Below are 26,296 nucleotides of genomic sequence, written 5' to 3'. Positions count from 1 at the left end.
TGCTCCCACTGGCTTTAAGGTCAGTGTTAAGCCCTTGGGAACCATGAACTATGGGTCTTGCTTTAGCAGCAGGAGGCCCTGGCAATATCCTTCAGTAGATCTTGGAGCTGGGAAGTAGAAAGAAGATGTCAAGGATAAAGAAGAAAAGAGCGGGAGAGAGAATGCAAACAGAGAAAGGAGAGAGCAGAAATGTACGTGCATCATATACCTTGTGTTGTCAGCTTAATTCAACTTGAAAGCTCTGCGTCTTCCTTGCACTGGCAAGTGCTCATAGGAATGACTTGCAAAACTGTGCATTGTTAGAGACTTGTAAGGTTTAATCTTCAAAGCGCTTCAAAGATTGTATCTCAAATATCTGGAGGAGTTAAGATATAATGATGATGAAAAATAATAGGTTGTCACATAGGTAGCTGGGTAGCTGGGTGTATACATGGCTAACTAGACAACCCACTGGCCAGGGATTTAAGGAAGTGAACTTTGGATGATCTATGTTTCATTTGCTTGAAAGTTCAAATGTTTTCTCCCTTACCTGGATCCTGAAACTGACACCTCAAGGATGACCAGTTTGCTGGGGCTCTTTGGCTGATCTCCATGAGGTGTCACTTCATGAAGCATCTCACCCTTGGGCATGGGTTCACCTGCTCCTCTGGTCAGGATCAAGAGATGGACCTGCTCCTCCAGAGGGACTCTGTGCTATTGGAAGCATCATTGCCAGCTCCTCTCAAAATCAAGGAGACATCTTTTGCATGATTTTTCCCAACAACAGGAAGATGGGACAATAAGAGCACTGATGCCATTTAATAAGACCATTCTCCCAAGTAGTAAGTGATAGGATAAGAGGAAATGGCCTCAAGTTGTACCAGGGGAGGTTTAGACTGGATATTCGGAAAAAATTCTCCGTGGAAAGGGTTGTCAGGCATTGGAACAGGCTGCCCAGGGAAGTGATTGAGTCATCATCCCTGGAGGAGTTTAAAAGACACATAGATGAGGTTCTTAGGGACATGGTTTAGAGGTTACTGAAATTTAAAGCTCTCCAAGCTTCCTGTCTTTATTTCTTATATTCGAAAAGTTTTCTTTGTGTTTGTCCCAAGACTTCAACACCATAGAAGACAATAACACCAGAGGACTTCTTTGTCAGAGTGCAATAATACACCCAATATAATGAAATTAAACCAGTACAATACTAATAACAGCTCCAATAATAATAGTAGTCAGAGGAAGAAGGAAGGTTGTAAATCCTGCTGTTAGAAGAATTCTACATGTACTCAGAGCCCATGAGCAACATGGCTGTTCTAAGTACTGCAATCCACTTCTCCCTCCTAGGGAAAAGTAAGGTACACTGTCCCTCCACCAAATGTGCCAAATGACATGTGAGTCAGTCCTAGCACTCTGAAATCCTATCTAGAACACCAGGGGAGTAAGTAAGCAGCTGCCTTCTTACTGTCATAAAACTTCATAGCTTTTTGCCAGTATGTACAAGCAAATATTTTGTTTACTTTTAATGTGTTTGAACATGCACACTGCCAAAAAGCTAAGTACCTCGAAAAAAGTTTGCTGTTAATTCTTTCCCATCTTCACTTGGTTGCTTATTGGTTTGGCAGGAGAAGGAATTTACAGGGTTTAGGACAAAACAAAAAGTAGCCACAATCTCATTGTCAAACTTGAAAATTTTTAAGAAATAAAGAGTGAACATTTAGAAGAAAAAAAATTGTAGTTTTCTGGAGTTGGGACAAAAAAAAGGGGGAAGGGTACTGAAATACCTTCATTCACTGTCTAAAACAATTGCTCCAAGCAGGAAACTTGGCACTTGAAGCATTTATTAAATCAGTTCAGAGGGATCTGTTTTCAACAAATGAGATAAATGTCAAGATGAAGTTTTTAGGCACTCACAGTACATCAAATTTTCCTTCCCCTAGAAAGCAGAACAAAAATGTGCACAAATAAAATTACTTACATATGTAAAAATCACATTCAGTTTAAGTGATCTTTTCTTCTTGCCTGGATGTATCAGCAGTGTATAAAAGCTTAATGTAATCCTTTAAGAGTATGATTATTTGAATGTTTTCATCCTCTCTACTCCTTATTGTTAACCTACATCAAAGCAAACATGTAAACACATATTTATCTGGATAGCATCTTTATTTTGGTCAGCACGGTTGTGGGTGCTTCATATGGGTGTATGGAAATGGCCATTCAGGCAAATCAATAATAACCCTTTACAATTTCTTTTTGCTCTCATCCGTTTAGCAACCTCTCTCTTTCATTTTCGCTCGGTCTCTCATCTCCCATTATGTTCTTTTGAGGCTGTTCCAGCTCCTGGAAATGTCTGTTTTTCTGCTGCCTCCTCTTTGCTCGCACTGTGCAACTTCGTGCTGCCGGGTGCCTTGGTTGCGGCAGGCGGGAGGACCTGGCGCCGAGACAAGGGCTTGCTGCTCTCATCCGCAACCTCCAAACTTCCACTGCCAGGTGCTCCACAGCCTTCCTGGCAACTGAGTCCTTTGCATTTTTAGTAGAAATATGGCAACAATCTTAGGTGCTTGTGTTCCTTTTTCTCGGAGAAAAGAGACAGAGGAGGTGCAGATTGCGAAAACGCCAAGACACTTCTGGGTCTTGTGAGGTCAGAAACTGTGGGGTAACGCTGGTCTCTTCATGCTGGTGCTGTTCCCTGAAGATCTCAGCATGATGCCTCAGCAGCCACAGGAAAGAAGGAAGTTTTATTTCAATTTCTCACCAGACCACCACCTGGTCGTGCCTTTGCAATGCAGGGGAGGGAGGGTGCAAACAATTTAGGGGGCTGGGAGGGTGCTGAGATTTGTAAGCCTTACTTACAAAGCACTGAGATTTGTAAGCCTTACTCAAGCTAGGGAGGGCTATTGTCAATAGTCCCTTGATATTTAAGCTCTCCAAACCACTGAGTCATTGGGCCTACTCATCTGAGTCATTCCGAAAGGGAGGGAGTGCTGCTATTGCACAGAGGACTTTAGCAAAGGCCAGTTTTCAGGGAATATCCCACTGGACAATTCCTCTCCCATCTAAATGTGAAAAAAAGTTCACAACAATGGAGTAGAGCAAGAGAGAATCAGGGAGAGGGTGTCAGGTGGGAGGTGGAAAACAGTGATGAATATAACCTGATCTAGTTTAAGATGTCCATACTCATTGCAAGGGCGTTGGACTACATGACCTTTAAAGGTCGCTTCCAACCCAAACTATTCTATGATAACAGGTCAGCTGGTTTCTGCCCTCTCCAGAGGACATTCAGCCAGTTTTCCATTCCGGCTTCATATGATTTACAATTCTCTCTCTCGGCATTACTGATGGGAATCTCAAAATATCAGAGAAGGAAAGAAAAGAAAGTTTGTTTTTTGACAGATCAAAACATCAACCAAGGATGACACAATTCCAGAAAAAGCCACAGAAGAGGAGAAGTGTAGTTCTGATGGCTCATGTTGCTGGTTACAGAATTTGGCAGAACCATTTAGCAAATCCTTCTGAATAAGCTGTCTCCAATGTGCGGAAAGGCCCATTGGTCACGCAGAATTCTGTGTTGGGCATCTCTGACACAAGCATCTGTCAGGTTGACCTTGGCTTTGGATAAAACGATACTGCTTGGTCTTGTGACAGTATTGAAATATGGACCTCTGTCTTCTAAGGAAAAGTTCAGGGAGGCCTCAGAAAGCAAATCAGGAAGTTTCCCTATGTATTACTGTCCCTGTGTGCTTTCTTTGAAAGATTATTTCTACAGGAGGCAGAATCTTGGCTTCCAAATCTTTCCATATCACCTGCAAATCTTTACTCTCTTTTTTCACCTCTTCCTTTTAATAATGATGCTTCAGACTGACATAGGGAGAAAAGGAGCCCATATCAGTCTTTACATTTTCAGAGCTTGTGGAAGTGACCCTGATTCAGTTTCCAGTCTGTATCTTCCCTGCAGAGATACCAGCTGTAGGCTTGGTTTGTTCCCCAGAAGATTGCAGGAGAGGTCATGATGACAGGAATTTCTCAGTGATCCTTATATTTTTCTTACTTCTCAAACCATAGATACGATAGTAAGGAACCTTAAGGTAATAACCTAAATGTGGTAGCTTTACTTCTCACTAAGGTATGAACAGTGGAATTGTGTCCATTGCATCAGCACCTGACATGTTGGCTTCCAACTTAGAAGACAGGGCTGGAGATTATTAAATGCGTTACTCCAGTCCTGTGAAAGCTATGGACATTTGTTCTCAAGTGGCAACTGAGATTTTTCAGGTACAGGCATCACCAAGTAGCCAGAAAATCAGCATGACACTGGTTTATACCAGTGTTTTGTAGGCACAAGGACCATTTCATGGCCAGAGTCACACAAGAAGGGTCTTGGCCACAGACAGTCATCCCTGCAGGACCAGTCCAGCTGGCATAGGTTAGAACAGAGAGAAAGTCAGATCAAGTTAGAAAAGTAGCTGTGGGGATAAACGGTCAAGTTCTTAATTACAGAATGACAGAATGTTTGGGGTTGGAAGGGACCTCTGGAGATCATCTAATCCAACCCACCTGCTAAAGCAGGTTCACCAGAGCAGATCACACAGGAATGTGTCCAGGTGGGTTTGAATGTCTCCAGAGAAGGAGACTCCACAACCTCTCTGGGCAGCCTGTTCCAGGGCTCTGGCACCCTCAAGGTAAAGAAGTTTCTCCTCATATTCAGATGGAACCTCCTGTGCTTCAGTCTGTACCCATTGCCCCTCATCCTATCGTTGGGCATCACTGAAAGGAGTCTGGTCCCATACTCTTGACATCTACTCTTAATAAAGGAGTTTTATCATTGGCATCAAGGCCAGGACCTTTGGTGTAACAGACACACCGATCTAGGAAAAGGGCTGAGAAACAAAGTGATAAAGTTTGCTCATAACACAAATTATTCAGTACAAAACCAGAAGTCAGCTGCAAAAAATGGAGTAAAGGTTTCTGGAAACTGAATGAGTGTGTGAAATAGCAAATAGCTGTAAACAAAGAGTTACAGACATAGGTAAAAGAAACAATCCTGTGTATGTGTACAAAAACATGAGCTCTGACTTATCTGCCACTGCTGAGGAGAGAGATATTGAGTTATTATGAGTAGTTCTCTGAAAATATCAGGATCAACAGTTATTGGAAAGACAAATAGCGGGTACAAATATGAGAAATGGAACAGAAAGTAGAATACAAAACATCATCATCCCAATGTTTTAGCCCATGATTCACCCACATTTTGACTATTGCGTGCAGTTCTGTTCTGCCTCCAAGAGGATCACAGAATCATAGAATCGTTTTGGCTGGAAAAGACCTTTAAGATCTCTGAGTCCAACCATTAACCTAATTAGAGAAAGGCAGCAAAGATGATCAAGAGGTATGAATGGCCTCCAGGTGGAAACCAATGAACACTCCAGCACTCTTCAGCTTGAAAAAGAGAAATCTGGGAGGGCCTGACCAAGGCATGCAGGTATGAGTGACATGGAAAAGGTATACAGGGGGAGAAACACTTGCCCTGTGCTATGTCCCCTGTACTCCCAGCATTTATTACCAGTTGCTGCTGGAAACAGGATACTTGAGTGACTGAAGCTGTTTGCTAGTTCGTATGCTCTTCTGTTTGGGGTAGGATAAAAGTTGTTACAACCAACTATAACTCATATGGGCAATTTGTATTGCATTTTGCAGTGCTGTGGATGTATCACAGATTTTGCACAGTATTAAGGGCTGCAGAAGAGGTCAAGCCAGAGTTTCTGCTGAGGCATCAGTTACAATGGAGAAAAACAAGCCAAAGTTTAGCTTGTGGGCAAAAGTTTCCCAGAATACATTGGCAACTGGGCAGAATTAGTGCTTTGGCTTGGCTCCCAAGCACACTGGCTCTCTGTTCCAGTGCAGGAACAAATCTAGGCAGGGCTTTGTAAGACAGGCACAGTTCCTCAGAATGGCTGCTAGTCCATGACTGTGCCCCAAGTCCAAGGATTGTAGCAAATCTACTAGGCAGTAGTAAAGGGAATCATGTGGTGGCACTTAGGGTATTTCAGCTTTATGAAGTTGTCAGCCATCTATCAGCCATTCAGAGAAATGCAGAAATTACAGCAGTGTTTCTGTAATTATCGGTGGGCATTGTCTGTCGTCATCACTGGTAACACTCAAGCATCTAACATGCCCTTTGTTAAGGAGCGTGATGAATAGTTGTTTTGTCACACTGGTGCTACTAACAGAATCTAACAAATTTTGTATGATTGCTAGTGCTGTCAAACTCTGTTCGCAGGTGAATATCCCAGGTATCTTACCTGTAGCTGGTGTTATTTTATCAACAAAAATAACTGATGGTAAGTTTTTGTGAGGGACCTCAGTTCAGTGAGGATCCCCCTTTGCTGCCCCAGTAGCACAACATTGTGAGGACTCGCCTTACTGAGACATCACCATCACCACATAGGAGATGGGAAGTGGTAGGATGAGACAGGGTGTGCACAGCAAGGCTTTCATGGGTAGTGGTCTTGGATTTGGGGTTGATCTGTTTCCTCACAGCACAGCAACGCTACAGGAGTGGCTCTGACGCTGTCAGGCGTGGTTTCCTAAGGATGGATGTTCACCTCTGCGTGACACGTAGGCACCTTAGGGTTAACTTGTGGCACTGCTTGAGGCTGATAGCAGAGAAGCTGGGGGTGTCTGAGAAGCTAATCACCATGCTGGAGATGGGGTGCTGGAAACATTAGGTCTACCCAAACTCATTGTTTGTGTTTCTGAGTTTCCTCAGAGCTAGCACAGCATCCTCTCCAAGGCACAACATTGTGCAGCTCTGATAGTACCTCCTGAAAGCACATGGATGTGCTCTGTTAAAAATGGGAAGGAACTGAAGGTCCTTGCCAAGAGACTTTAGAACTGACTGTGTCTTAATTTATCCACGGCAAAGTGTCTTACTCAGTAGGTGAGAATTTAGCTATGAGTATATTGAGTGGCAGCCAGCTTTGGAGCATGAGTCTAATTTACTGTAACTCTTGCTACATTCTGTCTGATCATTATCGTGCTGAACAAAATGTTTTTAAAGTGCTTTTATAGGGCTGAGTGACTTATTCAATAATTTATACCATTTTGGAGGGATTAGAGGATGAATTTAAGTCATCAAATAATGTCATTATGGCTCAATGACTACATTCTTTATCAGGAAAAAAAAATCAGTTGTAATTATGCTCAAAAAGACAGAGACCCTTTATTCAGCAGTTCCCCCAAGAACAATGATATCAAAGATGCTGATAGGTCTCTCAGCTGTAAACAGGGCTGTCCTTCTTAGTTAGGAAGGAATATATCAGCTGCCGTCTGCTTATCTGTATAACTATTGTGCCATTTATGCCACATATTTTCAGTGTGTCAGGCCTTTTAATGTGTGTTCCTTGCAGAGGCCAGTGATCCGTCTGTGTGCAGAGCTGGGCGAACTCGCAGGGAACCTACAGACCTGCTGAAGTCGGTGGGAGTTTTGCCTCTAATTTCAGCAGAGAATTTTTCTCTGCCAGAGCTCATGGAGGGGACAAAAGGCACAGTCCTTGTGGTGACGCTCTGGAGACCTTTATTCACACCAGACTGTAAGGCAGGGGTGTCAAACTTATTTTGACCGGGGGTATAGGACTGTATAAATATAGGAGTAGTTACATTTTTACAGTCCTAAATTTACATTCAGCCCTTTGAAGGCAACCATGAGGCTGATGTGACCCCTGGTCAAAACGAGTTTGACATCCCTGTTGTAAGGTGTCAGCCTAGCCCTTAGGAATTGTTGAAGGTTTTTTTTCACTTTAGTTTTTTTTTTCATCTAAACTTATAACTGCCCTGGCTAAGGGACCACTGGTATCTCAAGATGGATGCGCTTTCCACCAGTGGACGGAGGACTGCAAGATTTCATTGGACCCAGCTTATATCTAATGCTGGCAGACTAGCAGTGTAACCCAAAGCTTTCATTTTCTCCTTAAAGATATCCAGTGAAATCATGAAATCCTGCTCACTTGACCTCTGAGCTGGATTTTCAGACCAGCTTTTAGCAGCTTAGGAAGACTTATCTCAGAGAGTAAAATCAGGTCATGCAGCGTGTGTGGACAAAGACTAGATAAGTCTGATTTGAGCAAGGGGGGAAAATACATTAGATCGTCCCTTATCCTTGCAAAATGACTATATGTACAAGATGGGCATTAGTTGGAGTAATTCCCATAGAAGAGCTTGAGAGGAGCAGTCCAGAAGCAAACACATCTCTCTGTGAGAGTGTTTGGGTTTGGAGTCCTCTGAACATCGTTTCCACGTCCGTCACTTCCCAACAGCGCCAGCCATGAGCAGACAGGCCACAAAACAAAAGCTCATTAAAGACAGGGGTGATGAATGAAGAACACATTCAGTGTAATGTCTAAAGGCATGTAAATTACTCCGAAGATCCACACCTGAACAATATTTTATTGCAGGGTTCCCGCATTCCCAAAATTTGTTGCCAGAAACCAGAGTTTCTGCAGGCTGAACAAAGTTATTAATGACATGTTTGCTGTCCCATTAACATCTTAATGTTTTCAAAAACAGAACGAAAGGAAAATTGTATGCTGATGACTCAAAATAATAATACGACTCAGGCCTCCTGTCTGGTTGTGCAGGCTGTACAGGCCTTGTAGGAATCAAAGGCAGAAGAAGTCAGTATTTTGGCCCAGATTCACCAAGACACTAGTCTTCCTCACTTCCAAAGTCTAACCGGTTTTCAACCACACCATCCGAAGAGAATAAACTTCAGTTTATCCTCATAGCTGGGAAAAACGACTTGACAGCAAATATGGGAAATGTGAACACACTGAAAATACCAAGAACTCTGAAAAACAGTATTTGAAGTGTAATTGTGAAGAGGTCTTTTGGATTGCAGTGATATCCCATTGATATCAGGCTGAGGAAATTAAGAAACTTATACATCTTGTCGGGTCATGGTCTTGATTGCTAGCTTTGACACATGTGGAAGCAGGATAATGAAGTGTCATTTTACTTTTTTTAAAAGCAAAACCATCCTTTTTCTAATCAGTGGCATTACATTATATTATCTTTTTCTGCCAAGGCTAGAACGAAGGAATAGCGTGACAAAGAAGCCTTGCAAGTAAGGATAATGCATGTGAGGGTAGTGCCACAAAGTGCCTCTTTGCTAAATTTCATTTGCTTTCCTTCTTTATGGGATGAGGTGTGCGGCATTTTTGTGCATCCTCTGGCCTGCTTCCCCTCAAGCGTATCACAGCAGATAAGAACTTGTCGTTATGACGGAGCCTGGTCCAAAGCCCAGTGAGATCCTCCCAATGCATTTGCATTTGGCTACTAAATCTGTTACTACAGAATTGTTGCCCCTGCAATTTCTTATTCAGATTTCTTACCATCAGGTGGGAATCATCTCATTTTAACATGCAGTCTTATCTCCAAGTTAACCTCCATCCTCACTCAGCAGAAGATGGAGACACCTCCGGACTCACCCCATCCATTTCAGAGGCCAGATTTGACCACTAACCATGTGGATGCAATGAGTTGCCTTCACTCCATGAATGACAGGGAGAGCCTGGGTGACTTTCTGATCAGAGAATCATTCCAGTTGGAAGAGACCCTCAGGATCATCAAGTCCAACCATAACCTAACCTACCTCTAGCACTAAACCTGTCCCCAAGAACACCGTCTAAATGCCTTTAAACACCTCCAGGGATGGTGACTCCACCACTTCCCTGGGCAGCCTGTTCCAATGCCTGACAGCCCTTTACGGGAAGAATTTTTTCCTCATATCCAATCGAAACCTCCCATGGTGCAACTTGAGGCCATCTCCTCTCATCCTATCACTTGGTAACTGGGAGAAGAGACCAACCCCCTCCATGCTACAACCTCCTTTCAGGTAGTTGCAGACAGTGATAAGGTCTCCCCTCAGCCTCCTTTTCTCCAGGCTGAACAGCCCAGGTTCCCTCAGCTGCTCCTCATCACACTTGTGCTCCAGACCCCTCACCAGCTTCCTCACCTCCTCTGCACACTCTCCAGTACTTCAATGTCCTTCCTATGATGAGAGGCCCAAAACTGAACACAGGATTCAAGGTGTGGCCTCACCAGTGACATGAAGTGAATCCGTTTCTGGCTCCTAGATGGGACAATGCAGTAACTCCTGCCCATTGCATGTCTGGGAATGCAGGGGCTGGTGGGTCTGGCTGTTAAGATGGCTGTCGGAATCACTCAGCACTCCCTTGAATTTAGATGCCATAGTAGTTGCGACACCTAATTAACCATGTCTAGTAGGTGGTCCAAATAGGAGTGCACAGCAGAGCAGCAGATGTGGGTTGCTGCTGTCAGATTAGGTTGAGATTAGATAAAGCTTAATTAACGTTTTATTTTTGTTAGATTCAACCCTGATTAGTGACACAAAAATTATTACAGAGGAGCATGGCAGAAATCAAGAGGCACAGCTAACATTCTTATTATGAAAATCGGGGAAGCATTTTTACAGAGCAAGACCTTGCTAGCAAGGTGTTATTCCCTGAATTTGACACCTTTTTGCTCTGGAGAACAAGATGAACTTGGAAGGAGCTCTTTGCCACACCAGTGAGCTACTTCATAAACCTTCCCTTTCTAGCCCTACAAAGCTCAAGCGATCTAATTTACATAATAGTACATATCTCAACACACATTTGAGGTGCTTTATGCCATGAGTTAAAACTCATATTATTTTCCATCGTATCACTTCTATATTTCTAATAACAAGAGGGACACTATTTTAGAGACGTTTTATGAAGACTCCTAGTAACTTCAGTAGAATTTATCAAGAGGGTTGGCATCAAATGCCACAAAGGTCACATCAGAACTCCTTGCTACCCAGTGACAAACCTTTATCATGATGTTCTGAATATTCTGAACCCACAGTTCAACACATCACAATATCCTTCCCCTAATTAACAAATGCAGGTGAATTCTATGCGTCAGTGTCTCCTCCTGTTGTTTGAATCCATGTGGTCTCCAGCCTGGGAGGCTTCTCCTGCCTGTAACATCCCAAAAGCTTACCAGAAACTTGTATGTGTCTCAGGGGAAAGGCTGGTTGCAGGAGCTGACTTTGGGTAAATTTTATTTCTGTGCAAGATAGTACAGACCAGTGAACCAACTCAATCCCATTTAAACCTTATTTTTAAGTTAAAGGAGGCATATGCTGTCTATTGCTCAAGAGTGAATCCAACTTTTGCTTTTTAGGACAGAGAAAAGGATGCCACAGATCAAGATACTTTTTCAGCAGAGCAAGTACACAGATTTAGAATATCTAAAATCCAAAATAATCCAAACTGGCAATAAATGAACACTTCTCTCTTGTCCTACGTTGTTGTCCAGCTGTCAGGACTGCAAAGGGATGACCTCTACAGGCCGAGCCAAATCAAACCAGGCCAAGTCCTTTTTTCTGCCTCTCTGCTGTCTAACCAAATATTTACAGAATGTAATACAGTTCCACGTACTTAATTTAATTCAGCTGGTTTCTTCTTTTGCTATCTCTCCTCCTAAACACAGCTAAGTGGTCAGCTGGGTGTTTCTACTTCAGTGTTTTGTCTGAGCTGTCTGGTCCAACACACCTCAACGGGCATTGCAGATACCTATGAAAGGCTCCTTACTGTACTTTTATCTCCTCAGCTCTGCTACCAGACAGTGAGAAAGAATACTCTGTCCTCTGAAAAGCCTGATACCAATAAACTGAGCCCTTTCTTAGTTTATCTGTTTTTAAATTGTGTGGCTGTGGCCATCAGGGTGCTGTACAACTACATTCTCAAGTCTGCTTGCTGGCTTATTCATGGACTGTATTCAAGCTCTGCACCTTGTCGGAAAAAAGCTGAGCAATGTAATGTTGACAAAGGATTTCTGTATTAGTTGCTTCTAAACATAATACTACTTTTATATATTTTACTATGTGCTGTGTTGCTGAGAAGGAACGGGCTGGTGTAGGGAATACAGCGGTGGAGCAGGCACTGAAAGAATTCTTCCCTGGGGTGTTAGAGGCTCCATGCCAGTCGAAGCCAACCTACACATTCAAGAAAGCAAAGTTCACAGGGAAGTTTCCTAAGTTTCCTTCATCTGCATTTTTGCTGACACATGAAACAAGGACCCAAGGACCTCTCCGGACAGAACAGCAGGAACGTGGAAAACTGAAACAAAATATTGAGCTACGGCCACATTAAGCAGTAGAAAATAAAGCCTGTTGCTGCCAGGATGAGCTCGCTAGTGCTCATGGTAACTGCGTTAACAAGTCACGTTAGACAAAAGGGTGAGAGAAAAGAGAGACATGAGCTCACTCTTCAAACCTGGACCAAGTTCCACCTCCATGTAAAAATGGGGGCAGAACTTGAATCTCCCCAATGCCTCTTCAAAGGCCTTGCCAAAAGACAACACTGTCCCCCACAGCAAAGCCCAGGGCTTGTCTGGCAGCAGGGACAGCGGGAGTGTAACAGGCTGACCAGAGACCCCCACTCCTTGCCCTGTGGAACACTGACCTTTGCTATTTCCCAAATGTGGGAAATGCCACAGCATAATTTGAGGATGATTTGTAGACACAGGCAATTGCATTTGTGCTTTCCTCTGCTCAGAGAAATAAAACAGGACAGAGATACCCTGTCCACCTGTTCTTTTTCATATGTGAGTAGGTCTGTTTAAAAACAGGGATACAAAACAGGTTTTCACTGCTCTTGCATAAGAGTAATGCAAAACGAGCAGAAGTCCAAGGAGTTTTAATTGGCACCAACCTTCCCATTCTCCAGAGTCACAGGTTATCTGGTAGCTAGAATACGGCAGGCCCTGGATAATCTGTTATTCTTTCCCACGCTGCAAGATATGGGCAGTAAATAGCTTTAAAAATGCCAGAAGTACAACTCTTTTTTCACTTCATCTGATCTAAGAAAGCCTTTCCTCAGATAATTCCTCCCAGGCATGCTGTCCAAGGCAGGACCAAGTCCCTGGTGGATCGAGCTACTCTGACCTCTGTAGCTGGCTCCATTTCAGCTTTCTAAAGGTTGTAGATAAAGAACAGAAGAAATAACTCACTACATCCAAGTGCTGTTGCACCGTTTCACCTTGCTTTGAGCTCGGTGAGATGCCAGGCACTCCTTGAAGGCCCTGTGCCATTATACAGTCCTAGTGGCTTTCTGTCACCTTGATTAACCTTTTTTTTTTGTTTTTCTGAAGCCAGGTAAAGAAAGTCACCACCACGCAGTATTGCCATGTCCATGGCAGTAATGCCACCAGAGGGGCAGTGAGGCAGCAGATTAACTCCCATGATGGGGATCCTGGCCAGGCAAAAAGCTAAGCTCCACGGGGCTGAAAGCAGAAGTGGGTGAGCTCTGTCTAACCCTGTTACCCCTCAGTGAAGAATCATAGAATCACAGAATCATAGAATAGCTTGGGTTAGAAGGGACCTTCAAAACTCATCTTGTCCAACCCCTGCAATGAGCAGGGACATCTTCACCTAGATCAGGTTGCTCAGAGCCTCATCCAGCCTGGCCTGGGATGTCTCCAGGGATGGGGCATCTACCACCTCTCTGAGCAACCTGGGCCGAGGGTTTTGCCACCCTCATCACAAAAAAATTTCTTCCTTGTATCCAGCCTACATCTCTCCTCCTTTAGTTTAAAATGATTATGTCTTGTCTTTTCGTAACACGCCCTGCTAAAAAGTCTGTTCCCATCTTTCTTGTAGGCCCCTTTTAAGTACTGAAATGCCACAATAAGGTCTCCCTGGAGCCTTCTCTTCTCCAGGCTGAACAACCCCAGCTCTCTCAGCCTGTCCTCCCAGCAGAGCTGTTCCAGCCTCTGACCATTTCTGTGGCTCCTCTGGCCCCTCTCCAACAGGTCCATGTCTTTCCTGCACTGAGGGCTCCAGAGCTGGACACAGGACTCCAGGTGGGGTCTCACCAGAGCGGAGCAGAGGGGCAGAATCACCTCCCTCCACCTGCTGGCCACGCTCCTTCTGATGCAGCCCAAGATACAATTGGCCTTCTGGGCTGCAAGTGCACATTGCCGGCTCATGTCCAATCTTTCATCCACCAGTACCCCAAGTCCTTCTTGGCAGGGCTGCTCTCAATCCCTTCATCCCCCAGATTGTAATGATACCAGGGGTTGCCCTCACCCATGTGCAGGACTTTGCACTTGGTCTCATTGAACCTCATGAGGTTCACATGGTCCCATTTCTCAAACTTTTCCAGGTCCCTCTGGATGGCATCCTGTCCCTCAGGCACATCAACTGTACCACTCAGCTTGGTGTCATCCACAAACTTGTTGAGAGTGCACTCGATCGCAGTGTCAATGTCATTGATGAAGATATTGAACAGTACTGGTCCCGGTACAGACCCCTGAGGGACACCACTTGTTACTGATGTCCATCCAGACATTGTGCTGTTAACCACCACTCTCTGGATGTGACCATCCAGCCAATTCCTCATCCACCAAATAGTCCACCGATCAAATCCATGTCTCTGCACCACCAGGCAGTGTCCCTATACTCTTCGCAGGTTACCTGTCCCTGCTTCCACCACCTGTGCGTTTCCTTCTTGCCCTTTAGTTTGACCAGCAGGTCTCAACTCAGCTATGCTGGCCTCTTGCCCTTCTTACCCAATTTCTTATATGTGGGGATTATGAGCGCTTGTGCTTGACTGAAAGCGTCCTTAAAGATCTGCCAGCTCTGTTCTGCTCCCCAACCCTGAGGGCAGTTTCCCAGGAGATCCTGTTGACTAACTCCTTGAAGAGCTGGAAGTTGGCTTTCCTAAATTTACTCTTCACCTGACCCAGAGAAGAAGTATTCAGAGCTGCCGGGATCCCTGATAAAACCACATTGCTTCCTGCATCTTGAGTTCATAGCGAAAAATGAGGCAAATCTCCGTAGTGCCTGGTGTTTTCACATTTTAATGAAGCTGCTGTTGGCACAGATGAAGGATAGGTACATTTGTCAAACCTTCAGGCTGCTGCAACCGCTGGCGTCACTTTATCATGCTCACCAAGAGAACGAGAGGGGATGGCAGGAGCCTGAGGTTTATGTCAATTCCCGCAAATTAACACCCATCAAATTATGTTGTTTTATAACGAAGACAGCAATTGTTACAAAGGAAGGAGAAGGCCCTTTTACAAGAAGAGGGAAGACAGCAGTTGGGGTTGTGTGCTAGGGACTCACTGAAAACCAAGTAGATGGGCAGTCATATCGGGTCCGTTGAACTCTGCCTTGTGCACTCACACCAGTGTCATGGGCTGTTACAGTGGGGAAGTGATTTTTTACCCCATCACCTCTTCTGTGCCCAGTGACACTTGGGCCCCAGCCCCAGGTGCTGATTTCGGTCAGCATCAGTCATTGTCCCAGGATGGGTAACTTGGAACAAAGAGATCCAGTCCCATCGCATGTCACCCGAGGCTTTAATCAGGGCATGGAGATGCAGGTCAGAGCCATTCTTCATATGTTGCTTTACAGTATTCAGCATTGTTTTCCATCAGAATTCAGAGCTGTTGGTTTAGAAAGCAGGCCCCAGGAGGCTCCAGTTTAAGGATGCTCATGTTCTTGCTGTGTATTCTCAGCAGGAGGGCTTTCATCCTAATATGTGTCTCTGACAGTCATGTCACCCATGTTGTGCCCATTTGTATTCAAGTGTTTGGTCCCAGTGATGTGGTTTTTCTGTTGTTGTTGTCGTTCTTTGTTTTTAATTATTTTTTCTTTCTTCATTAAATATTTAATTCAGGTTGCCTGCTCCCTCAGAAAAACTGACATTTTATGGTGTTTGCTTTGCTTTGTTTTATTGTTTGAGGAAAATTTTCACATTATGTCATCATCCCTTTTTTTTGTGGTTGTTATTTAGAAATGACACGAATGTGTTTAAACTACAGACAGTTAATAAGGAGGATGAATCCTATATGAGGAGAGATTATGGAAGGTGCAAAGAAAACCTGGAAAAATGCCAGTGGGAAAAGCTGAGAAAACTAGAGAATAGCCTGGAAATAAAGAGAATAAAAAAGTTACAGTAATTTCCTATGGCCTTTTGCATTAGTGTTTATGATCAAGACAAAAAGGCACAGGCTGTTCTTTTCTGTTTCCATTAGATCTATTAGAAAGTAGTAGCTTTGCAAATGCAGTATGAGTGTTGATCTGATCTTACAGTGACAACACTGGGTGGGTTCAGGTCTGGAAGATGGCTGCATTCATGCAGCATCCTCCTGAGTGAAGTGTCCCTCAGCTCAGTGTCCCTCAGCATGCTTTATCTTTTAACAAATAGTGGCCTTTGAGAATAAATATTCCACACATAGGTAGTTCACTTGGCACTGCTTCATGCAATCTTACCAGCCCAGGTGTCCACAAGCTTGGGGACCTCTGGACAGCACTCCCCTGTAGAGTACCCGTGTGCCCTTGGGTTGGTGGGATTGTCAGAGTCCCGGAAGCAGGGAAACATGAGGATGGAGCATGAGGACGACATGCCAAAAAAGACACGTTACATTTATGCCTGTTATCTGTGAGACTTCAGTGTCATTTTTAGCACTGCTCTGTAAACTGGACATTTATATATAAGTACGTATGTGCCACCTATTACTGAATTCACCCAACGTTTCCTCTTACAAGACCCTGGTTTAGATTGCTTATAGTTTTTCTAAGTGAGCCAAAATCTTCCATGCTCTGTATCAACCCCAGGCTAGATAATTTTTGGGAAAGATAATAATCAAATGGCAACAAGACAAGAACATTTAGATGAATAAGGTATACAAATACACAGATAATATATGCCCATACTAACGATACAGACAGCTAATCACAAGTGTTTAATTCAACCAGTTTAGGAAGTTTTCACTGCCTCAGCTGGAAATTACCACTCCTTAGCAGAGGCACAGAGCCTGCGAGCATGCACGTACCTTGTCCTGAAGAACGAGGCGAAACAGGTCCACTTACACCGGCTCTTGTTCTAGCTAGAGGAGTGGCAGGTTCTTAAACCTCTCTAATGTGGTTTCCTGCAATTGTGTGATGATAAACTAAAGGGCTTGGCTTGCTGCAGTGTGGATATTGCATATTACAGCAATTGCAAATTATGATGCTGAAGTGGAACAAATCATTGTGTGTCTGTTCTTGTCAAAATCCTGATAGGAGTCTTCATTATTCATGCTTGTTGGCATACTTATTTCAATATATAACAAGTTAGAGTGCGTGAGACATGTAAAACCAGTGCTCTGTACAGACCTCAGGATGGTCTTTGCCCAGGTACAGTAGTGGATGCTCTTTGCTGGAGTCTTTCTGAACCAGGTAAGTATCTTGTCCTGAAGGTGGAAGGTGAGGTCACTCCAAGCCAAGGATGGCACTGTCCCTGTGGCTGGATGGAGACCTGAGAGGAAATTCTAGCCCTGTTGAAGTCAACTGGAGTTTTGCCATCAACTTTGATGGAGCCAACATTCCTGTTCTGATGGAGACATTTCACAATAACCTCCTCTGTTGAACTTTCAACACGTGCATGTTATTTTCATTACAAACAAACAAAATCTTTCTAAAATGAAGACCTTCATATATACATTATGCCAGAGTATCACATTAAAAGTTCATCACGATGCATGTGGTAAAATACTAATAATCCATCCTTGAAGTCTCTGGGAAAATTTCTGACGTGAACAATCCCCTTTAGGTCGTTTAGCCTGAATATACAGCAATCAGATGTACAGCTGAAGGTTTATTATTTTTGCAGAATGCACACGCATTCCGAATTTGCCGTGCTCAGAAATGGAGACAAGACGCTCATCTGTGCGCCGGGCTTTGGGAAAAGACGTCTCTGTGTGTCGGACACGGGCCCTGGTGTGGCGCGGGCAGGAAATCTGCCAGACTGCGCGGCAGGAGGCTGCCTCCAACACGTGCAGCCAGGAACAAGAAATGTCTTAATGATTAATCACTGTCAACCTTTGTTCCCGTTAAAGACTTGATTGTCGGACAAGGCTCATAATGAGGCACTCTTCCTGGGACTGTTGCTATGCGATTGTGCAAGCGCTGAAGCTGAGCCTCGCACTCTGCGAGATGCAGCTCCCACTTTGCCCAAGTTTGAGGAGGTGGGGTGGGAACGGCGTTGAACGAGTGCCTGCTAGTGGCTATAGAGCTGTGCAGCCTTCCAGCAAGGGATTATGGCAAGGCTACAGTAAATAAATCACTAGTGGCTGAAAAGCAGTTCACAAGGAACTCGGGAGTGAGGAGCTTCCTTGTTGGGGCTGTAAAGGCAAAGTGCTATAAAAGGTTTCTATTAAGAACTGCACAAATAACTGACTGTCTGTCAAAGTCTCTTGCTTGTGGTTTCTCACCCATACTGGGGATTGGCTCCTTTGAGGTATTTGATCACCCATTTTTACCTAGGAGATAGCGCACAGTGTGCCTTTTTACTATTTTTATGTATAAACTTCTGCAACACTGAGTAGTAGGAGAATTACCTGTTTCTGAAAATAGTTCTGGGGTCCACCTAAATTTCAGTGTGTCCAAAAAACTGGCCTTTTCAAAAGCCTGGCCTCCTTGGCTCTCCTAGTGAGGGCTGCAGCTGTTGGGTATGCTGAAATACTTATCCCTCCGCATGTTAAGTATCTGCTGCATCGCTTGATATCCAAACCTATCACTCCAATGGGCGACCCACCCGTGAAGCTGCAGAAATCAGGTGTGTGCTCCCTACTGTCATGATTGTTTCCAGCTTTGTAGTATCTGAAGGGATTCATCTACATTTCCTCTCTGAGCTCCATTGCTCAGATTGTTGGAGGAGTGACCCAGCATTTGCTTCTTTTCCATGGTTGGATGAAGGCACAAGTATTTCTGGCAGACGGCCAGGGCTTGTGAAATTGCAAATGCTAGTGTCTGTGATTCCTTGTGTATGTGCCTTGGAAACATGGTTGGCTCTGAAATTTTTGTCCTGAGAGCTCGGACATTCACAGGAGAAACACACAGAAGATGGTCCCATGTGGCTGAGCCAGCTTCTTATAAACACTCCCCACAATGACTGAAGGGAAATGTTTTTGCAGTCTTCAGCCAGCTGTATCTCCGGATATCAGACACAGCAAAACCAGGTCTTGGGATCTTGCGATATTCAGGTTTTTCAAATGCTGTTTATACATATTAAAGCGGTCTTGCTGGAATGCATAAAACTACTCTCTGGCAGGGTATTAGAAGAAATTCAATCTATGACAGTATCTTCTGCATGATTAACTTGAGAGGTTTTTAGGTCAGTCTATACAACACCCTTAGGAAGTGATCCACTAGTGCTCAACAGATCAAGGTGTTCACATGCACGCTTACAGGCGTCTTACTCAAGTGTGTCTAGAAGCATCTAAAAGGAGGAGGAATGTTCCCATCATCTAATCTGGGCTCCTAACTCAGTTGTCTAAATTAGGCATCTAGAGCCTGATTACACAGCCCTGTCCCTCCGTATAGTGAAGGGAGAGCTCCAGCAGGCAGTTCAGAGAGAATCTGATCTAAGTTTTTGTTTAGACAGCTCAGCTTAGAGGAGACCCACTTCTATGATGTATGTTCCAGATAAGAAAAAACATTCAGTGAGTTTGCAGTGCTCAGGAGGATGCTGTTTTCCACCCTCATTGGGCTAAACAAGCAATAAGGCAAGGGAGAATCAGGCTGGCTGTGTTTATGCCCAGTCCGGGTTATTTCCAGCCCTGATATCAGATCAGATCCTCAACTGTTGCAGATGAGTGTAACCTTAGGAAGTACTTGGGGTGTGGCAGCGTACACTGGCACAGAAAGCAGTGTTCTGCGCTTCAGTCAGGAGTGGGAGTTATTCCTAAAAATAAGAAAACTCTTCAGCTTTTTCACTATAGCTGAAAGAGTTCTTACTCGGCAGGCACTCTGCCATGGTCCTGCTGTAGTTTTGTTTTCTTGTCTGAGGCAAGGACACAAGCAGGCAGTGCTGGGAGTTCAGATGTCCGTGGAAACCCCAGTGTTTTGCAGAAAAGGGGTTGTTTCTGCTCGCATTAGATGTAGTAGAGGTGGCCCAGAAGGGGGCTGGTGGGTGCCGAGACCATCTGTTTAACAGAGCACCCCGTGCTTGGCTTCCTAAAGTTGCATGAGCAAGATGAGCTCTTCTAAGACTGGTAGTGCCCCATGCTTGGCCCTGGGGGCTGCTGGAGAACCTCGATTTGTGGCTGTTATAAAGAAAAGAACATGTCCGCTGAGGTAGGGGAGGTTCATACCAGGGGCTTCATGGGGTGTCTGGGCTTTGCCACCAGCCTTGCACCACCCTCGAACACTGCTATAGGACTTAATAGAGCCATTCCTTGGAGTCCTTCTCTTCCTCCCCCTCCTCTTCCTCCTTCTCTTTCTCCTCCTCCTCCAAGTGCTGTGTCCAGGGTGGTTCACAGCCAAATGTTCTTGAGAAGCTCATAGGGCCAGGACAGCCACTGATCCCTGAAGAAATCCACAGAGGTGCCTTGATCTCTACCATCCTCACTCTAAGTAGCCAGTGATGCCAATTAACACAACTGAATCAAACTGCTTATGAGTGGCAACATCATGCTTAGGTTGGGTCAGCAGATGAAGAGAACTTTGCACAACTCTTCCCCTGGAAGCAGCTTTTGGTAAGGAAGGCATCCACTGCTGAGCAGGCTTCTCTGAATGGATCTGAAATGTTTTTCCTTTTTTCTTTTAATTATTTGTTTCTTTAAGCCAGAACTCTAATGCAAAAGCAAAACAAAAGTTAGCGCTGTCACTTGCAACCTGGCACTGGGAACAGGATGAGCTGCCCCACACAGGAACAGAAGAGTGGAAAAATTCACCCCCTCCTTTCGAGGGAAAATCTGCAACAAGCAGAAGCCCGTCCTGTGACACTGATGCCAGTGCTCCTGGCTGGGAAGTGAACAGCCTCTGCAGGAGCTGTGGTTTACTGACAAATTGACCATTGTTTCCCTTCTGTCCCACCAAAATTATTCATCAATTCAAGGCATTTCGAGGAGAAAGAGGCAAACAATTTGCACATCTTTTTCCAACCAAGTGTCCCTAAACCACTTCTGAACTAGCAACACAGAAATGTAAGCTTGCAAAAGGCTTTCATGTGCTCCTGGCGAGCTTTGGAGAGAAAGGGAGAGGAGAGAAGGGGAAAAGGTGCGCTTTGTGCCGGCGGCACAGGGCCCTGCCAGCTCTCTGCTTTGCAGAAATCCCTCTCTCCAGCCACACATTGCTGTTACTGCTTAATATAAAAGAAGCAATCAGGAAAATCCCCTTCTTTCCCTGGTAAACGCGGTAATATCTTGCATTTCTGTGGAGCCTTTCAACCACCTCTTTGAGCTCCATGAAGGAGCCTCTTCAGAGCAATGTGGAAGAAGCCTGCAGTGTTGCGGGGTCATAGAACAGTTTGGGTTGGAAGAGACCTTCAAAGCTCATCTAGTCCAACCCCCCTGCCATGAGCAGGGACATCTTCACCCAGATCAGGTTGCTCAGAGCCCCATCCAGCCTGGCCTGGGATGTCTCCAGAGATGGGGCATCTACCACCTCTCTGGGAAGCTGGGCCAGTGTTTCACCACCCTCAGTGTAAAAAATTTCTTCCTCGTGTCTATGGGAAAGGGAAGGGAAGGGAAGGGAAGGGAAGGGAAGGGAAGGGAAGGGAAGGGAAGGGAAGGGAAGGGAAGGGAAGGGAAGGGAAGGGAAGGGAAGGGAAGGGAAGGGAAGGGAAGGGAAGGGAAGGGAAGGGAAGGGAAGGGAAGGGAAGGGAAGGGAAGGGAAGGGAAGGGAAGGGAAGGGAAGGGAAGGGAAGGGAAGGGAAGGGAAGGGAAGGGAAGGGAAGGGAAGGGAAGGGAAGGGAAGGGAAGGGAAGGGAAGGGAAGGGAAAAGTCCGTATGTGCGTTAGAAGTCAAAACCTCCCTTCATTTGTATGAACACAAGTCAGCTGCAGCAGGGACAGTGAAAGGCAAACTCAGTCTTAAATGCTTTGATTTGCTGCTAATTTAAACATTTGGGCATAATGTTCTTTGTGATGCTTATGAACAGAAGCCCAGTTGTGCTACCAGCTCTGAGGAGCTTTCACTGCCTCTACCTGTCTTTCTGCTTCTTGTAGGTTTCATATCTCAGTGTACATCAGAGAACAGGGTGCAATGCGCCTGCTTTGCATCTGAGCATAGCTGTGCTGGAGTTTTGGCACCAGCAGCACAGGTGGGGGTTCGTGATGCTCGGTGAGCTCGAGCAGCCCCTCGGCTGCTGCCTCTGCCCCAGCAGGCACCAGGTACAGCTCTGCAAGGGCTGCAGCTCGTCTGCAGGGCTGGCGAGACGCAGCATGCACGAGCGGTGCCAGCAAGTGGAGCAGGAGTTGGGGGCAAACTCAGACACACACTTGGACCTGTTGGAGGTATGATGCTTCCAGCCTGTCCCTGACACCCAGCTGGCTGCACGTATGTGCTCCTGGTTGGAACCATTCTTGTGTAGCCTCATCTGGGTGTTCCTGCTCTGGTGGGGGCACTGGACTAGATGATCTTTTGAGGTACCTTCCAGTCACTAACATTCTGTGATTGATTCTGTGTCAGGCTTAGAGCAGGATGAAACAGTTGAGTGAAAGCAGGGTAGCTCCAGCCCAAATCTGCCCCTCCTGGGCAGGGATGTGGCAGAGCATATTTTGTCTGCGGGCAGGGGCAGAGCCCCGCGTCCCTGCAGCGGCACAGCCCTTCTGCTCCTGGTCCGCAGGGATGAAGCACGGGGTGAGAGTAAAGCTTGAGAGCATCGGTTCACGAAGGGTCGAACCACTGCGCCGCTAATCCCCTGATTTATTAGGAAACTGTTCTTCCGTCTCCCATCACATTGCTGCCACTGGAAGATCAACAGGCAGGAGAGGTAGCACATTGTAGATTCATAGGCTCATACTTACGTTTCATGAACAGCAGAGAAAGGACCAAATACAAAAAAAACCCCGAACTGGCTCCAAGTTGATTATTTATACTGTTTTCTCAGGGCCTGTTTGCCAAGCAGCTGGTGTTTTGTGCCAGTTGCTATTACAGAAGAGCTTTCTTTGATAGTTATCGTGAATGGACACTACGTAGTTTATCTTCAAATAAAATCCTTTCCCACAGCTTACATGAACTGGCAGGGGAAGAGAGAGAGGAAAAGTTAGTTTTTATTGTTTGTTTGTTTGTTTGTTTAATGCAGGACTATGAAAACACGTTCGGGGGATACTGCATTATCTGTGCAAAATGAAAACAGATGAATTCTATTAATGGATGTAACATGCGGCTGGGTTCAAGCTAGAGTTGTCATTTGAATATAGAAGTCAAAGCCAATTCATTGTAACATATTTTTCTTTTCAAAATATTTTAAGAAAGGCAAAAAAAGTTTGTGCAACAACTTGGCAAGCAGGCCTGTTGAGAGGAGGTATTTTCTATCTTGCAGCTAACATAAGGGCTGAAAAATGTAGCAGTGCCGAGCAATCCTGGATTCCTTCTGGAACTGAAAGAAAGTGTGCGGGATATAATTGTGTAAGAGCCCAATAAATTTTGAAGGGTGGGTTTGTAACACTGCCTTGGGGGCTGCAGGTGGCTTCAGAAGAAAGTCATGGTTTTTATTTCAGTAACAGTCATCAAATACTTTATCTAGCTAGCTACATGCTCATGTGGCCCCATCTAAAAGCCAGAGAATTATTTTAAAACAGAAATATTCCGAACAATCATGTGTTTCTTCCATGCCAGATGGTAGAAAGATAGGTTGGATTAGTTTGTAGTGTGTGTGTGTGTGTGTGTGTGTGCGTGTTATGGGAGCGGGGAGTGGGTGCAAAAGCTAAGGTGCAGAAATGAGCTTTCCTGGAGTTTGCCAAGCGGTGAGCATCAGTGCTCCATGGTGTTCAGCGCATGGGTAGGTGACGTCTGGCCAGTCCTTGTTTCACAGTGGGTCAGTCTGTATTTCCCTGGATGCCATGGGAGGCACTGGCCATGGAGCAGAGCTTTATCTCGGTGGTAGACCAGACCCCGACACTGCACCTCGGTACTGAGACAACCACTGCATAACAGGGAGCATCAGGCTCCAGACGTGGATTCCTGTGCTGTGGGGCAAAAGGGCTGCTGTGTATTAGGTTATACAGAATTATGTGGTTAGGTTCCTATGGTGAACTGCAACAAAGTGGAATCGGAGAACTGATGTTTCTCATGACTGTTGTGGCCTCTCCAGTGTACCTTATTTTCTTTGTAGTTGGGTGGCTAAGGAATGTCTGACTATCAAGTAATCCAACACAGGCTGAGTATTTTTGTGTGTGTACTGAGAAAGCTATTTCCTATTCTTGGTAAAGGCCCAAGTGCCAAACAATGGTGGAGCAAGTAGACAGAAACACATTGCTGCCCAGGGAAGCCGTGGCTGAAAGGAAACAAGCAGCATATTCACAGAATCACAGAGTGGGTGGGGCTGGAAGGGACCTCTGGAGATCATCCAGTCCAACCCACCTGCTAAAGCAGGTTCACCAGAGCAGATCACACAGGAAGGTGTCCAGGTGGGTTTGAATGTCTCCAGAGGAGACTCCACAACCTCTCTGGGCAGCCTGTTCCAGGGATCTGGCACCTCAAAGTAAAGAAGTTTCTCCTCATATTCAGATGGAACCTCCAATGTTTCAGTCTGTGCCCGTTGCCCTTCATTCCATCATTTGGCACCACTGAAAGCAGTCTGGTCCCATCCTCTTGACACCCACCCTTGAGACATTTATAAATTTTGATGAGATCCCCTCTCAGCCTTCTCTTCTCCAGGCTGAAGAATGTCTGATTGTCATCCCATGTTCGTTTTCATGGTTTGAGTCCCCAAGTAGTTTCCCATTGCCTTCTGAGATGACTTTTTGACATACTTTCCTCACGAAGCTGCACACGGGGAAGAGGAAGCAGATCTAGATCCATTACAAAGCCCAGGGAGACCCTAAAGTGCTCTTCAAAGTCCTGTCCAGTTACACATTCATTTTACCAAGGAAAAGACTATTTAATCTTGATGCTAATGGTAGTCAATTAGCAACTTCTCAGAGATTACTCTTGTCAGGGAGGTGACAGGACAAATGAAAGTGGCACCACTCACACCACTGCGAAGCAACAACTTACTGCTTCTGTATTTTCTAGGAATAGATGCCACTTCTAGCAATGAGTCTGTAACTTCTCGCTGCTGCTCGCCAGATGGTAGGAACCAGGAGACACCAAGATCTTTCCCTTGTGGTCAAACTGCCATACAGCCCAATGCAAGTTCCCTGAAAGATTCCCAAGACGGCTCTGTTGCTCTTGTTAGTGTTTCCCAAGGTCCTGGTACAACACTGAGGTTTTCCACTGGAACCACCCGGCACATTTCCAGGGTCTTCCATGAGCGATGAAGTTACTCAATCCCCTTCTCATTTTGTCAAAGCCTTTGTATCGGTCACTTGTCCTGAGAGTCTGTGGGTCGTGTCCTGTACTTGAGCTAATTGCATAAAAAGGATTATTTCCTTTTCTTGATGCTTGTTATTATTTTCATCCTTCACAAACCATTTCTTCTGTTTCAGGATCAACATTCTGTGGTAGGCCAGGGAGCTGGCCCCACTCCAAGCTCCAGTTCTTGCTCAAATCCAAACACTGGAAGTGGTTACATGAACTCATCCCCGCAATCAATGTTGAATCAGCAACTGATGGAAAAGAAACAGGCTCTGCAGCGGCAAATGATGGAGCAAAAACAACTCCTTCTACAGCAGCAGATGTTGGCAGAAGCCGTAAGTTTTCTAATTTCTTATTTACATGAAAAAGATTATTATAGAAACAATAGAAAAGAAAGCTAAGACGGAGGAAGAAAGCCCCCAAAACTTTGAGGTCATTTTGGCAATGCCTAGACCTACTAGAGTGTGCCTTACATTTTTCAGCACTTTGCTAAGCCCTTTTGAAACCTTCTTCAGTTTATATGAAACAGCTCAAGTATCCGAGCTACTGTGGTTTCTTTATGAGAACAGTCTAAGCACATGCTTAATTTGAAGCATATGAATATTGACAGTGGTTTTCTTTGCAAGAAAAGCTAAGGCGCACTGCTATGCTTCTTCAGCCACAGAGGAAAGTTGACTTCCAGGCTCTGCAACCAAGGCAGCATGGTATAAAGTGCCTGTGTATAAACAAGGATCAGGTACTTCGATTGCAGTGTTCAACACAAGTTTGTGTGCTTGGCTGGGATCATACATGACTCCTCCTTTCCCTGTTTTTCTTTTTCCATTTCCAGATATCTGTATCCAGTTCTTCTTTCTCTTGGTGTATCTGAGAGATCAGTTGGGAGTTTCTGGTCATTTTATGAGGCATGAGGGGTATTTGTAGCCTTAGTGATAAGTGCTAGAAACCAGTAGTTTAGTTCTACTAAAGTGGCATTGCATTGATACTG

At 45.0% G+C, this 26,296-nt stretch overlaps 1 protein-coding gene across 1 annotated transcript in view; it reads left to right on the top strand.

The window, feature by feature from the left end:
* The window catches only part of MAML2 (mastermind like transcriptional coactivator 2), a 218,429-nt gene that overhangs the window by 179,167 nt on the left and 12,966 nt on the right, over nt 1-26,296 (top strand). Inside the window, exon 3 of the mRNA XM_065043416.1 lies at nt 25,443-25,646. Within this exon, the coding sequence (XP_064899488.1) occupies nt 25,443-25,646 (204 nt within the window). The remainder of the gene's footprint in view (nt 1-25,442; nt 25,647-26,296) is intronic.

Source organism: Columba livia, chromosome 1 (genome assembly GCF_036013475.1).
Source record: "Columba livia isolate bColLiv1 breed racing homer chromosome 1, bColLiv1.pat.W.v2, whole genome shotgun sequence".
Lineage (NCBI taxonomy): Eukaryota > Metazoa > Chordata > Aves > Columbiformes > Columbidae > Columba > Columba livia.
This window is presented reverse-complemented; position numbering and strand designations above follow the sequence as displayed.